Source organism: Triturus cristatus, chromosome 11 (assembly GCF_964204655.1).
Source record: "Triturus cristatus chromosome 11, aTriCri1.1, whole genome shotgun sequence".
In the NCBI taxonomy this organism is placed as follows: Eukaryota; Metazoa; Chordata; class Amphibia; order Caudata; family Salamandridae; genus Triturus; species Triturus cristatus.
This window is the reverse complement of record NC_140594.1, coordinates 74,710,772-74,724,840: the sequence shown is the minus strand read 5'-3', so window position 1 is coordinate 74,724,840 and position 14,069 is coordinate 74,710,772. Positions and strand designations below refer to the sequence as shown.

Here is a 14,069-nt window from a genome sequence, read left to right as displayed (position 1 = left end):
AGAAAAAGCCAAGATTTCAACGTCTTCTTGAGCCCCAGTGGGTCTGTTTCCTGACACACTTGTTACAAGGAGGGTCCTGCCTCCATCTTTGACTCATGGTTTTTGGTACGGGGAGGAAAGATGGTCCCATATATCCTAAACAATCAGTAGGGTGATACCATATGAAATGTTTTGATAACGGGATAAGCGTTAGATTGTAGATGCACGTGTTTACAAGTCACAGGATTTAAATAGCATCCACTGCTGAAGGGACAACCAATGTAAAGCTGCAAGTCTTGTAACAAACTAGTCTCGTCTAGCGAGGCCCGGATGGATTCTTGCAGCAGAGTTCTGTATCACATGCAGTTTGTGTAACAACGTGTTCGAGGCATATGAGCTGCAGATCACACACTAGCATAGTAGATCGCCATCAGGTGTTGGGCTCGGATGCTTGCACCTTGTTGTTGTCTTGGAAGAAGTCTTTGTAGTCACGAGGTAGGTGACTCCTTCCTTGGACGATAGTGCACATGGGCATCAACTCCATCGTTAGATTGTTTTTTTCCGCCATTGGGTTCGGATGCAACTTTTCCGCTCCGGTTTGAAATCTCAATTTCAAACTTTTTCGAAGTGCAAAACTTCCAGAAAAACCATCAGATTCACTTTCATCTCTCCTGTGCCTATCACCTGAACACGACGAGTCCAGCTGTCCAGCCTGCGCATCCTTTCGATCGAAGAAGACTATTCGAGATCGAAGGGCTCGACAACACATCATGGCACAGAGACCAGCTCCGGAACCAGAGGACATCTTTGATGAAAGCCCCGATGTCCCGGAGGAAGATTCGGAGGCTCTCGAAATCGTCTCAGAGGCAGAAGACTTAAACGACCTCATCACTCCTGGGCAACGAGTGAGTACTACTGCCCCTACCCCAACCCCTCCAAAACCAAAGGCAGTGGTCAAGACTTCGCCTGTTGGCCCCAGTCGAGACCGAAAACATCCTTCAGAAGCACCGCCTCAGGGCTCGGCTCCGAAGAAAAAGGACAAGCCTTCTGGTAGCTCGGGACCGAGCAAACCGCATATAATTTTTCCCACCTGCACCTTCGGCACCGAAGCCAAAAGAACACTCTGCTCCAAAATCGGCTCCGACGCCTTCCACCTCCAAATCAGTCCCAAAAACGTTGAGGCCCCTAGATAAGCCGGCTTCGAACATTCCCAGGCCTAAAGATCTGGCTTCGGCTCCGAAACCAACATCCTCGGCACCGAAACAGAAGCCTAAGGACTCTGATACGCCTTCTAAGGCCAAAACCTATAAGGATCAACCACAGCCTCGCTCGGAACCGAAAAAATCGGCACTGAAAGCCGTTCCCGAGGAACAAGAACTTTTTCACCCAGATCCTATCGATCCAAGACAGAAAAAGATTTATATAAACCCAAAAACAGGACATGTCATGGCTGTGCCATGTAAACAATACGGAAACTGGAAACACCATCTGCTCCAGTTCCTGTACTGTACTGTCACATCGCCTATGCCCCCTTCTTCTCCTACACTACCTTCTAACCCACCTCCTCTACCTACACCACCCTTACCTGTAACTTCTCCACCACATACACCACCTCCAGATGATTATGATGATGACCTGGGGGGGGGCAGGGGGGGGTTGATCCCAATGACCCGTTCACTGATCCAGATACCTCACCACGAGATGATTGGGCATTCCCTATCCCAACAGACCTCCCAGACCCACAGCCATATCCCTCAAAACCATCTCCCCCAGATGATCACCTTGGGTTTGGACAATTATTAAATAGGGCTGCACTTTATCATGGTGTCACAATGCACTCCGACGCACCAGAGGAAGACTTCCTCTTAGATACATTTGAGGGGAGATACTGCTGTATAGTCTATGCTAGTGTGTGATCTGCAGCTCATATGCCTTGAACGGAATATGCTACTTACCAGTATGCCTCTGTTCTTGGCATGTAGAGCTGCAGATCCACACACGTGGAAAAGCCTTCAGTGGTGGTCGGTGAGGGAGAATCTCAATTGTGGGAGACCTTCATTCAACGGTGACCTAGGTGCTAATGGATGCCTCTATTCTAGAGTGGGGAGCACACCTAAGGAGCCTGCGGATTAGAGGATTTTTTTCTCTAGCAGAACAGAGGTGCCATATTAATCTGCTGGAGCTGTGGGCAATGTCCTTGGCACTGAGCACATTCTTGCCATCCATTCACGGTCGGTCCATTCAAGTTCTCATATACAGTATGACTCCTGTGGCACTGGAGAGAATGTTAACCCTCTATGAGGTGCAACTGTCCTACGTTGATGATACCCAAAGTGTATTGTCCCTCTCCAACACTGATCATGGCATAGACGAATCCTTTCAAAACTGCATGTCTGCAGTTAGCGATTGGATAGGGAAAAATTGCCTTAAATTAAATTCAGCCAAAACAGAGGTGATGTTGTTTGGGCACAATGCATCCCTCTGGACTCCTTCCTGGTGGCCACAAGACCTGGGAACTCTCCCAGTCCCAAAAAAGAAAGTAGAAACCTTGGCATCATTCTGGATGATAGACTAACCTACGAAAACCAGGTTAATGCAGTCATTTCTTCTTCTTTCTGCGTTTTACAAACTATAAAGAAAATCAGTGACCTGATCCCATGTGACCTATTAAAACAGTAGTCATTGTACTGGTTCTCTCCCGCATTGAATATGCCAATGGTCTTCACCTGAATCTACAAATCAAGGTGATGTCCAAATTACAAACTGTGCAGAACTTGGATGCCAGGATACTCTTAAACGTAGCCACATTTCATTCTGCAACCGAAGCCCTGAATAAGCTTCCTTGGCTCCCTGTAAATAAGCAAGTCATTTTTAAAGCACTTTGCATAGGTTTTAAGGCCTTAGCTGGGTCACGCCCTGACTACTTGAAATGAAAAAGAACTTCAGATGATACACTCCTGGCAGAACCCTTCGATCCAGCTCTGGAAAACAATTATTGGTTCCCCCTCATAAGCTGGTCTCTTGGGGAGGCAGACGTTTTATTCGAAACACTACACTACAATGGAATGATTTGCCTCTAGATATAAAAGCTGCCCCTACTCTTTTGATCTTCAGAACAAGTTTAAAAACATGGCTGTACAACAAGTAAGAGTTCCCCACCTTGATCACAGGCTAGCGCCAAGACGCCTCGGGGCATAAAAGCGTGGTATAAAACCCAAAAATCGAATCGGATCTGTCAAATGTGTTCTTCTGTGCCTTTTTTTAGGAAGGGATTACTCTGGATGCAGTTAAAGGTTGCATTTTGGTTCTTTCAGCCTTTCTTCAGCTGCCAGCTCAACCTGTCCTAGTCTGATTCCTCCCTCACCCTGTATATGCTTCAGTGGGACCTTACTTTTCTGCTGGGGTCTCCATTTGAGCCCACGCATGGCTGCCCTCTGCCCTTTGTGGCTTTTGACTATAAAACAGTTTCTTTGGTTGCCATTACTTTGGCTCGACGTGTGCATGGACCATAGGCATTCCGTGTCCGTCTGCCATCCAGGCCTTTCTTTCCAGACAAGCTCGTTTTGAAGACAAAAGCTTTATTCCTCGTAAAGGTACTAACCCTGTTCGATGTGGACCCGTCTATCACCCCCCCCCCCCCCCTGCATAGCACTGTCCTCACCACCCCACTGAGGAGGAGGAAAGACCCCACCTTTTGGACCTTCATAGGGCTGTCGGCTATTAAATGAATGGGACCTGGGAATTACGGGCTCATCAGCTGTTCATTGCCTGTGCCAGCGCCTAAAAGGACAAAGCTGTCCAAAAGAGGACACTGTTTAAATGGATGTCCTAATGCATTAAAGTTTGCTATGTGCTTGCCAAGAAGGAACTTCCTGAAGGTATCAGAGCTCCTTCCAAGAGTGCCAAACAGATTCCTTCAGTTCTGTCCAAAGACGTTCCCTACTTATACAACTGTTCAGCTGCGACGTGGGCTTCGATTTACACCTCTACTGAATAGCGTTATTTGGACTTGGAAGTCTGCGAGGATGGCCATTTTACAAGATCTTTGCTGCAGGATTTCCTCGCGTGGCCCTCTCTTCAAGCCCACCACTAGAGAGGCACAATGCCGGGGTATTGATTGACGAGACGAGAAATTTGCAGGTAGAATTATCCATCAACAGGACATGGTACCTCCCATCGGTAGAGCTCATCCTAGTGGATTCTCGATCTACCTGCAGACTCCTCACAGATCCCGTCCACCTCCGATCTGAGGGCTGATTTCAGGTATAAAAATCATAAGGTCCCATGTTCGTGTCTAGTACACCACATGACCATTTATCAATCGTCTCTGCCATGTGGGGCTTGGAAAAAAACTGACTAGGACCTGCCGTCCGCGCATCCTGGGTGGTGTCTTTATGGCTCTGCTGATGCCACCTCTGAACGCGACCTCAAGACAGAGCTGAGTGTCCCACTGCAGCAGGAGGTCGTACTGGTGCCTGAGGGGATTCAAGGTGGGTGGAATATGCAGGCAGATAGAATATCGATCATAAAGATAATCACCGAAGGGAAGTCATTTGTTTAGAAGTGAGAAATATGGCATGTTTGATGAATGACCATGAACGTTGAATGCAGACCAGTGGAGGTAAAGAGGGTTGGTGAGCAGTCTTGCCAGATGTAATGGTGGCAATTTCTTCATGGAAACAACCCCCGATTTTATTGAGGAGCTCCCAGCTCAAGTGATATTGAAAATATTGAAGCATGGCGATACAATGCATTACAAAATGTTATGTATGTTATCTAACTCAGCAAATTGAATCAATGACTTGTGTATATACTTTTTGTTGTTGCAAATCCCTCTTAAGTTGGGGGCTCTATCCCTTGTGCCACTTTTGCTTACTGGTACAGTGTTTTTCAGTGCTTTGAGGTTCTGTGTTTTAGGTTAACTTGGACTTGCTTAACAGGACATAGCACGTGGAGAGCAGGCCTGTGTCCTTCAGTAAGGGGCATTTGTTGGTTGTAGAGAGCATGCTTGTCCACCTTAGGAGATGCTCAGCGTAGATCATCCACAGGGAAGGTGCAGAGTATTCGGGTGCAATAGAGGCTTCATGTAGAAAGGATGCACTGCCCTGCACTGCTCTGTGGAAGCAGGGCTCCTGGGACAGCAGTCCATCTTGAATATTTACTAGACTGCAAGAAGAAAGGTGTCAGGGCTGTTCAGCCCAGGAAATATAATGCAGATATTACCCGAACACAGCCAAGCTGGCTGGAAGTGTTTGTTGCAAGCTTCAAGATTTTAATATGTTCTTCCCTATAATTTGTGGGTTATTTAATAGTGTGAAATATTAAAGGAATTAGGTAATACCCTCCCACCAAATGTTTGTCCTGATCGCAGGGTGTAAAGATAAGCAAGCATGACCTAGTTAGTGACCAGAACAGTAAGAGCCCTTCTACAGAGGGCGTTTTCCTTACAAAAGGCCTTTGTATCACTGCTTCTCTTGCATTTCCAGGCCAAGCCGAGCCGTCTTCATTGTTCTCACTGCGACGAGACGTACAGCCTCCCCCAGAATGGCACCATAAAGCTGTATAAGGAGCTGCGCTGCCCGCTAGATGAATTTGAACTGGTGCTGTGGTCCTCTGGCTCACGAGGGAAGAGCTATCCTCTGTGTCCATACTGCTTTAACCACACTCCCTTCCGGGACATGAAGAAAGGTACAGCGTCTATCCATTCACCTATAGAATAGTCAGTACTTTGGTGCATGATCACCTGTTCCTATAGACATTAAATGCTCTTGTGAGTCCACCTGTTGAGGTTGTGGCTTTAAAAACAACGCCATGCATGCCACTTATACTAAATCACTTTTAAATTACATGTTCAACTTCCCAGTGTTTTAAACAAAAGAATAAGCTTCCCTGTTGGAAGTGGCCAGGAAGGACCCTTAAACAGTGAGCTAGAAACAGCATAAGTTGCTAGAGATAATTTGTATTAATGCTAGAAAATGCGTTTGAGGCCGCTAATTCCTGTGTGTGCTTTGTGGTCTCCAGTGCAGGGTTTTTGCAAAATTTCTGCTGTAGATAACATGCTTTACACACTCCTGTCTTCTAGAGTTGGACCCGGAGCTTGCAAGTTGTTTTTCTGCGAAGTAGAGCTTTTGAGGTGGCGTGTCATACCTTCCACAGTACCCACAATGTACCAGGACTTAGACTCCACCCAAGATTGTTTTTTTTTTTTTTTACTATTCGACTTGCTGTTATAGAAATGAAATTTTCAACACCAGAATCCCTACCCTCAACACTCGAAGGCTCTGTGCAACTGCCAACCACTATTGAACCAATTCGGGCCGAAATACTTGGGGCTAGGTCATATGAGAATGACTCGAGGAGGGTGGGGGGGGGGGCGGGGGGGCAGAGGGACTAAAGAGAAAACATCATTTCAATTCTAAAAACTGAGCCTCTGCTCCAGGCCAAGAAGTAGCCCTGGGAGAGGCATGCTGTAAGCCCCAAACTGCTTCTAAAGAGGCATGTCAACCCTAAAGACCAATCTCATCTCTGGAAAAGCATCTAGACCGTGAGCTTGAACCTCGACCCTGAGACACCCATTTTTTATTTTTTAAACAGATTTTATTGAATTTTCATTGTACCAGAAGGGCCGAGCCCAGCAAGCAAACTACAATTGAAATGCAGAATGACCGGTCCTCCGGTACTGTGGAACACCCACCCCAAAGGTCTGCAGAACATCAGACCGAGCGAAACACCGAGCCCCCCCCCCAACGCGCGCACAACACAGTTGTACTTAATATAATCTGTACACACCAAAAGAATGCCCATCTACGTCTTGTTAGCACTGGAACTTTACACAGGTAAATCATTTACCACCATTCGTTCTTTAGGGTCTCGGGTGGCTGTCTGAGACACCAGGGACAAATCTAAACCTCGGTACTTGGCCCACGTGGACCAAGTCTTCCCATGTTTCTGCAGGCACCCCCTTGCCTGAAACACTGCAATCTCCACTGACATACACCTATCCAAGGCCTTTTTCCAGTTGAATACAGAAGGCGGGGACGTATCTTTCCAGTGTTGTGCTATGTCCCGCTTAGCCAGTGTGAGACCCAGAAATATCAGGTGCTGTTTATACCTATTCCCCCCGATGTCTTATGTGCTGTGTAAGGGTGCTAATCTAGGGTCAGATGGAATATCCCATGCCAAAACCTGCCCCATGCAAGAAAACACACCTGACCTGAAGAGCTGTAATGCTCCGCAGCTCCACACCGTGTTGAGTTACGACCCCTCGTTTGCGCCACATCGGAGACAGACAGGAGACTGAACTGCTCCCATTTTCCAAAGGCAAAGACATGTGTAATATACCCTGTGGAGGTATTTAAATTGGATTAGCCTATATCTGGTAGACACGGCGGCGAAGCGAGGGCTGGCCAGCGCCTCGGCCCAATCATCGCCTGTCAAAGTTGGCAGGTCTGCCTCCCAGGCCGCCCGGTTTCGGTGAATGGTGGTCTTGGAGTGTGTAGTGAGAGTTTGGTAAATTTGCCGGATTTTATGGGTCCCAGATCTCCCATCAGTAAGCGACCTTCCAGCGGGTGCAACTCAGGTAGCGACTCTAGCTGTCGAATCAGAGAGGTCAATTTGTGTCGGAGCTGCAAATAACGATGGAACTATGATTTATGAAGGTTAAACTCCGCCTATAGTTTTTGAAAAGGAGACACTCATTTTTATCCCAACAATATACACTGCCCATCTCGGACCCAACATAGACTCAATAATAGAGATCCGCTTCTAAACCAGCCCCAGCCCCAAGCGAACCATCAGCAGCAGAAGACCAAGGCAAGCTGCCTAATGTAAGACAAATATGTGTGTATGTATATATATATATTACCTACTGGCGGTCGCCAGTAGGTAGTTATAGTTAGGACCACGTTTCCATAGGAAATCCGCAACATTCTATTTTGAATAACTTTGGCGCCGGTTGACGAATACTCGCAAATTTTTCAAAATAGGTGGGGCGCTACGCTCCGCTCCTACCCTGAAAGTCTCGGGGGGGATTCGTCAAGCGGGGGCTGAGATAAAAGGGGGGTCCCAAAACGCGTTTTTCCCATGCATTTTTCCATAGGACCTTTAGACACAGCTACAGCCCGAACGGCTGAACAGAATTACTTGAAATTTGGCAGAGAGGTAGTCCTCAGGTCAAGGAAGTGCCTTTTGTAGGTTTGGTGTAAATCTGTTCAGTAGATTCTGAGAAAATAGCCTTTAAATCAATATATATATCTGAGCCAGCTTACGGTGCGCTTACGGTACGCTTACCGTACGCGTACGGTGGCGTGCGCGAGCTCGATTCTGATTGGCCCTTAGATCTTAGTAAACATTCGAATCGGTCGAAACCAGGAAGCGGCGGCCGCCATTTTCTCTCTCGCACTCTGAGGGGGGAGCTGATAAACAAATGCCAAAAACATATAAAGGGGCTGTTTAGACAGCGCCCATGCACATAACCATGTTAGTTGAGTCTTCAAAGATCCCCCAAGGCAAAAAACGGTAATTTTTCATTTTTCGAAAATTTCGCCGATTACGCTTACCGTACGCTTACCGTACGCGTACGGTAAAAAATTATTAAAAAAAAAAAAAACCACTCTCTCCACCCCGTGTGCAAATGGTGGCCGAAGGCCACCATTTGTGCATGGCATATAAGAGCACAGCATTTCCCAAAAAAATTTCAACAGATTACCTATCACAAGGAAGCGCATAATATGTCCTCCATGTGCGCACGGTGCGCGAAGCGCATCGTGCGTACATGGCCCATCTAGCGTAACGTGGGCACGCGGTGCGCGTAGCGCACCGCGTGCCCACCGTGCGCGCACGGAACGAACTGCGTTAAGTGGGCGCGCACGCCACAAATGGCGTAAAGTAACTTAGCATTTAAAAAACCATACAAATTCACTGAAAAAACCATAGGTTTCACACACGTTATAGTTAGGAATTAGCATTTAAAAAACCTTGCAAATTCACTGAAAAAACCATAGGTTTCACACATGTTATAGTTAGCGGAAATTTTACTGATAAAAAACCAATGAAATTCCCCCGTTATAGTTAGTGCAGGAAACTATAACTCACGCGACCGCAATCTTCTGCTGATGACATATGTGTCTTTATGAAAAAAAAATATTTGTAATATATGTATAGCTAAAAATTTATGGAAGAAGACATGGGCAAATAAGTGTCTAAATACAGTATTAGCATCAGCAGAGGATTGCGGTCGTGTGAGTTATAGTTTCCTGCACTAACTATAACGGGGGAATTTCATTGGTTTTTTATCAGTAAAATTTCCGCTAACTATAACATGTGTGAAACCTATGGTTTTTTCAGTGAATATATATATATATATATATATATGTATATGTATATCTCCATTGGCCAACCTCATACCAATAAATGTCGCTTCACGTTTAAAGAGGCGATCTCGGGGGCGCTCTGGGTGTACCCCATTTCCAGGAAGACAAAGCCTAGGATGTCTACACCACCGCCCTCACCTTCACCTACACAGTCAGTTCAATTAGACTCTGATCAAGATGCCGCTGCAGATAACCTGACCCCTAAAGGAACCCAATAACCACAGATGATGGAGATGATCCATGATACAATTATAATGCTGATCCTGCAGATGACCAATCTTTGGAGCAACATCCAGCCAAGCCATCCCAGCTGACAGTACCATTGTGTACAAAGCAGTCATCAAGTGTGTGGCGGACCTTCACAATATGTGGTAGAGGAAGAGGATGACTTCCTCACTGAGATGCTGTCAAAGACCGTGTTCTGTCCAGGTCCTGCTGATGCTCAAATGCTCTACCAAAACTTCAGAGACCCAGTCAAAGCCAGAGTTGCCATACTTTGGGTCGAAAAAAAGCATAAAGCTTTACCAAAATACCCCATCTACATCAGAGATCGTGTCCCACCAGATTGACTTGTTTTGCATACTGCACTCAAAAGGGCTTTCAAGCTGGGTACGGGGCATACTGCACAGCCAGACAAAGAAAGCAAGAAAATCTATGCTACAGGCAAGGGGTCAGATGTGGGGGATCCTATTCAGTGGGGCACAGTCAATTCTGCAGGGTTGCTGCAAAGGTATGGCAGATACTACAGGAAGGAGATGAGGACTTAGTGAAGCACAATCCGCATGTTTACAAAAAGTGTTGGAAGGAGCTCATTCAAGAGAAAATACTTTTTTACACAAACATTAAGTATGCTTCAGATGCAGCTGACAGTGCCTCCCTCCAGAGAAACCCACATCAACATTGTCCTGTGACATCATGTCTCACTGCGAGCATCTAGGTTCAGACCAGAGCTACAACCCCCTCTCAGTGTACCTTTCAAAGGGGAGCATCTATTGTGTTCCTGCCTGCAAGTGGGATCCCTGATGAAAAAGAATATAAAATATATGAGCACTGCAGAAGTCATGGGGGCACTCAATACCCAGCTTACAAAAATCATGGTTTTGAAGGCAACAAGCACATGCTGGAGCCACGTCCATGGCCACCTCGCTTCACTTAACGTACTAACCGCAACAGACATTTTAGGAGGGTCCATTACATAAGCTGTCATCTACAGTAACCTTTCGGGGCAATACGTCACAAGGCAGCATCTGCTGCAAGGCAAGAGCTGCCCAAATCAAGGGTCACCTCTACCTGCAAATACTGACCTTCCTCACATTCTCCCTCACTCAATACATTTTGGGGTATCACCTTAGGTTATACCTTCCACAGTGGGAGAAAGGAACCTCGAACAGGTGGGCACCCTTCATTGTCGCTGACGGCTAGCATACAGATGTCCTCGTATGCCACCCAAACCTCTACCACAAAGGCACAACATTAGTTGCGATCACCAAAAGCTGTTGCCAGAAGAACACCACACAAGTGGGGAGTCTATTCCCTGCACTTTCTCATCCCCAAGAAAGGCAAGATGTTGCTGTTAATACTCTACGTTCGTCTGCTCAATCAGTACATCGTGTTAGAGCACATCAAGATGACATCTCTCCAAGACATTCTACTGCTCTGTGTCAGGGACTACAAAGCGACCCTCTATCTCAAGGATACCTACTTCTACATCCCCATTCACCTGACAAAACAGCACCTCAGGTTTGCCTTAAGTGGATTGCATTATCAGTGCAACTTCTACTGTCTGGCGGTCACAACAGCCCCGTCAAGCCTCCAAATGCTTGGTCGTAGTACCAATGTATCTTTGCTGCAATGCCCATCATGTCTTTCCCTACCCGGGCGATTGGCTGGTAAAGATCAATAGTCACTGTAGCAGTTTTAAAGTCGAGGACATCAGTCAGTCTTTACGATACTAGTCATTAGACCCCTGTGGAAGGCCCTAAAAGGGTGAATCCTCTTAGAGTGCCTCAAGTTCCTTCATCGGACCTGACTAGTGTTCAGGAGTACCATTTGAGCAATTGCAATCTTGCCCACTCTTTTTTCGTGGAAAGTGGCCTTCCTCATTGCAAACGCTTCTCTCTGTAGCGAGAAGTTGCCCTAACGGTATAGGTGCCATTCATTCAAGTGCACAAAAATCGGTTCGCCCTGAGAATATACCCTTGCTTCTTTGCCTGCGGCCATCCCCCACCTTCCATGTCAACTGATTGTCAAGTTTTCCCACATCCTCAGTCAGTTGCAGAGTATTCTACGTTCGTGCGGATTTCATTATACCGACTGTCAAATGTATTCAAGCTTGCTTTGCCAAATCCAAGCTCACACCACACTTTCTGCCAAAAGCACATTCCCTACGAAAAACTGCAGCATGGTCCCCAATCCTCATTTTCACATGAGACACAAGTTGAGGAAACTGTACTTAAAACTTGCAAGCCACCAAATTGGGGAAAAGGGTACTGATTTTTAGTTTCTGCAGAGGATTTGTGCTACATTGATATATGCTACCAATAGAAAAGGCCACGTACTTAGTCAGTATCCAGCTTGTAATGCGATAGATTCACATTTGCCCTCCCACCTCCCCAAATGTGAGCTTGCGCTATAAAGTTTTTAACAAATATTATTTTTTAAAGGCGTATTAACACAGACTTTGCTGCTTCACATCTACTTACACTCACGTCACTTGTATGGGAAGAACACAATCTATGTCAGGCATGGTGCATTGTGGGTTTTAAGGAAGATATCATGAACATCTAGAACCGAAACTTCGCAGAAAAACAACTTGCGTCCTCGGCACCCAATAGTGGATGTCGGGTGTGTGGAGAGCATGTTCACCTACAGCACTACAAGCAGCAATCTGACAGTTACAAGGGAGTACATTTTCTGTAACAGGTTTTGTTTCTCTTTCATTGCAGGAATGGGATGCAACGAGTGCACGCATCCCACGTGCCAGCACTCGCTGAACCTTCTGGGGATTGGCCAGTGCGTGGAGTGTGAGAATGGTGTGCTAGTGCTCGACCCCACCTCCGGCCCAAAATGGAAGATGGCCTGCAACAAATGCAACGTCATTGTTCACTTCTTTGAGAACGCTCACAAGGTGCGCGTGTCACCGGAGAACTGCGAACTGTGTGATGCTTCGCTGGTCATTGTGGACTTCAACAAGGCCAAGTCGCCCCTCCCTGGGGACGAAACACAGCACACGGGCTGTGTCTTCTGCGACCCAGTCTTCCAGGACCTGGTGGAACTGAAGCATGCGACCATGCGACATCCCATGCATAGGGGCGGCCAGGGAAAGCGGCAAGGCCGTGGGAGGGGGCGCAGGCCAGGAGGCAGGGGGAACCCCAAAAAGCCGAAAGACAGAATGGCAGCTCTGGCTGCATATTTTGTGTGATAAGCGCACCAAAAAAAGCACCTGGCACTAAGGTGGGTTTATTTGGGTTTTTTTAAAGAAAAAATATGTGTTCAACTAAAAACAAACTAAACGTTGTCCTCATTTTCAAGAGTATATTTTATATAATACATGACAATTCTTTATTTAATGCTCCATGCAGCTATCTCTTCAGCTCGGCTTTTTCTAAACATTTACTCACCTGGTCAACTTCAGGGCTCATTGCATACATTTGTGTAGCCCTAACTGGACACATTTTCATTATAAAACCTACATAAACATACGAATTTAAACAAACAGCCATTTGTTTCGAACGGAAGGCATATCTGCTTCAGAGGTTTCAGGTGGACAGTGAACTAAGCATCCAGCACGGTGACCTGTAATGCTTTCCCGACTTACAGAGGTTCAGAGAGAGGTGGACAACATGTTAAAATCAGAAACAAATGAGGACCCGATGAAACTTGAAGCCAGACTGCCTACACTGCTCAGTACAACTTTTATGAGTGACAATCTCTTTACTCCTCATAATCCATTCAGCATGGTGTGTTGGTCTCAGTAGGCTTGTGCAGGCACTAGATGCCTGCTTGAGGCCTATCTAGTTGTAGCGGTCATTTGTCCATCTATCCTCATAGGCTTTCCAAAACCATTTTCTGACACAAATTAATGGCCGGAAAGGTGGTTCAGACTCAGTGATGTTGTAAACTACATATCGGTTTTTAGGCCCAAATCTGATTTGTTTGATCTTCCTCACACACTTGAGTACCATGGTCTGGAGCCAAGGCACCCTGACTTCTATATCTTCAGTGAGGTCATAGCAGGCTGTAGATTTAGTTGTGCAAAGCACACACAAGTTGGCAACCCCAGCTTATTGAGATGGAATTAGAAAGCTCTTTAAAGCTGGACTTAACAATTGGTGAAGTCTAGTTCTACTTCTTTATCTTCACCCCACCTCTACAGTCACCCTTGTATTCCTCCCCCACCCCACACTTCCTCCATAACACACTCAGCCTGCTGCCGACTCCAACCCCTGCTGTTGCTTGCTATTCTTCTCTCTATCCCTCTCGCTCTTCTTCCCCTGTGCCTACCGTATTAGCTTTACCAGTGCTTGTAGGCTTGTGTTGCATGCTTTAACAAAGGCAACAGCGGCAGGAGGCCATCTTGTAATGATATTGTGTTTACTTCCAAGATGGTTCCCATATTCCCCCTAGGTGCAACATGGCAGCTATCGTAGAACGGTACATTATTATTTTGTCTATTTTTATACTGTTTCAAGATGGCCGTCTCGTTGCATCCATCTGCCA

At 46.3% G+C, this 14,069-nt stretch overlaps 1 protein-coding gene across 2 annotated transcripts in view; it reads left to right on the top strand.

Moving 5' to 3' along the window:
* TOP3B (DNA topoisomerase III beta) overlaps nucleotides 1–12,857 on the top strand; it is a 110,458-nt gene extending 97,601 nt beyond the window's left edge. For both annotated transcript variants that reach the window (XM_085633237.1, XM_085633236.1), the window contains exons 17-18: nucleotides 5,466–5,667; nucleotides 12,296–12,857. In XM_085633237.1, coding sequence (XP_085489363.1) covers nucleotides 5,466–5,667; nucleotides 12,296–12,771 — 678 coding nt within the window. In that variant the 3' untranslated portion in view covers nucleotides 12,772–12,857. The remainder of the gene's footprint in view (nucleotides 1–5,465; nucleotides 5,668–12,295) is intronic.
* Nucleotides 12,858–14,069: the final 1,212 nt, after the last annotated feature.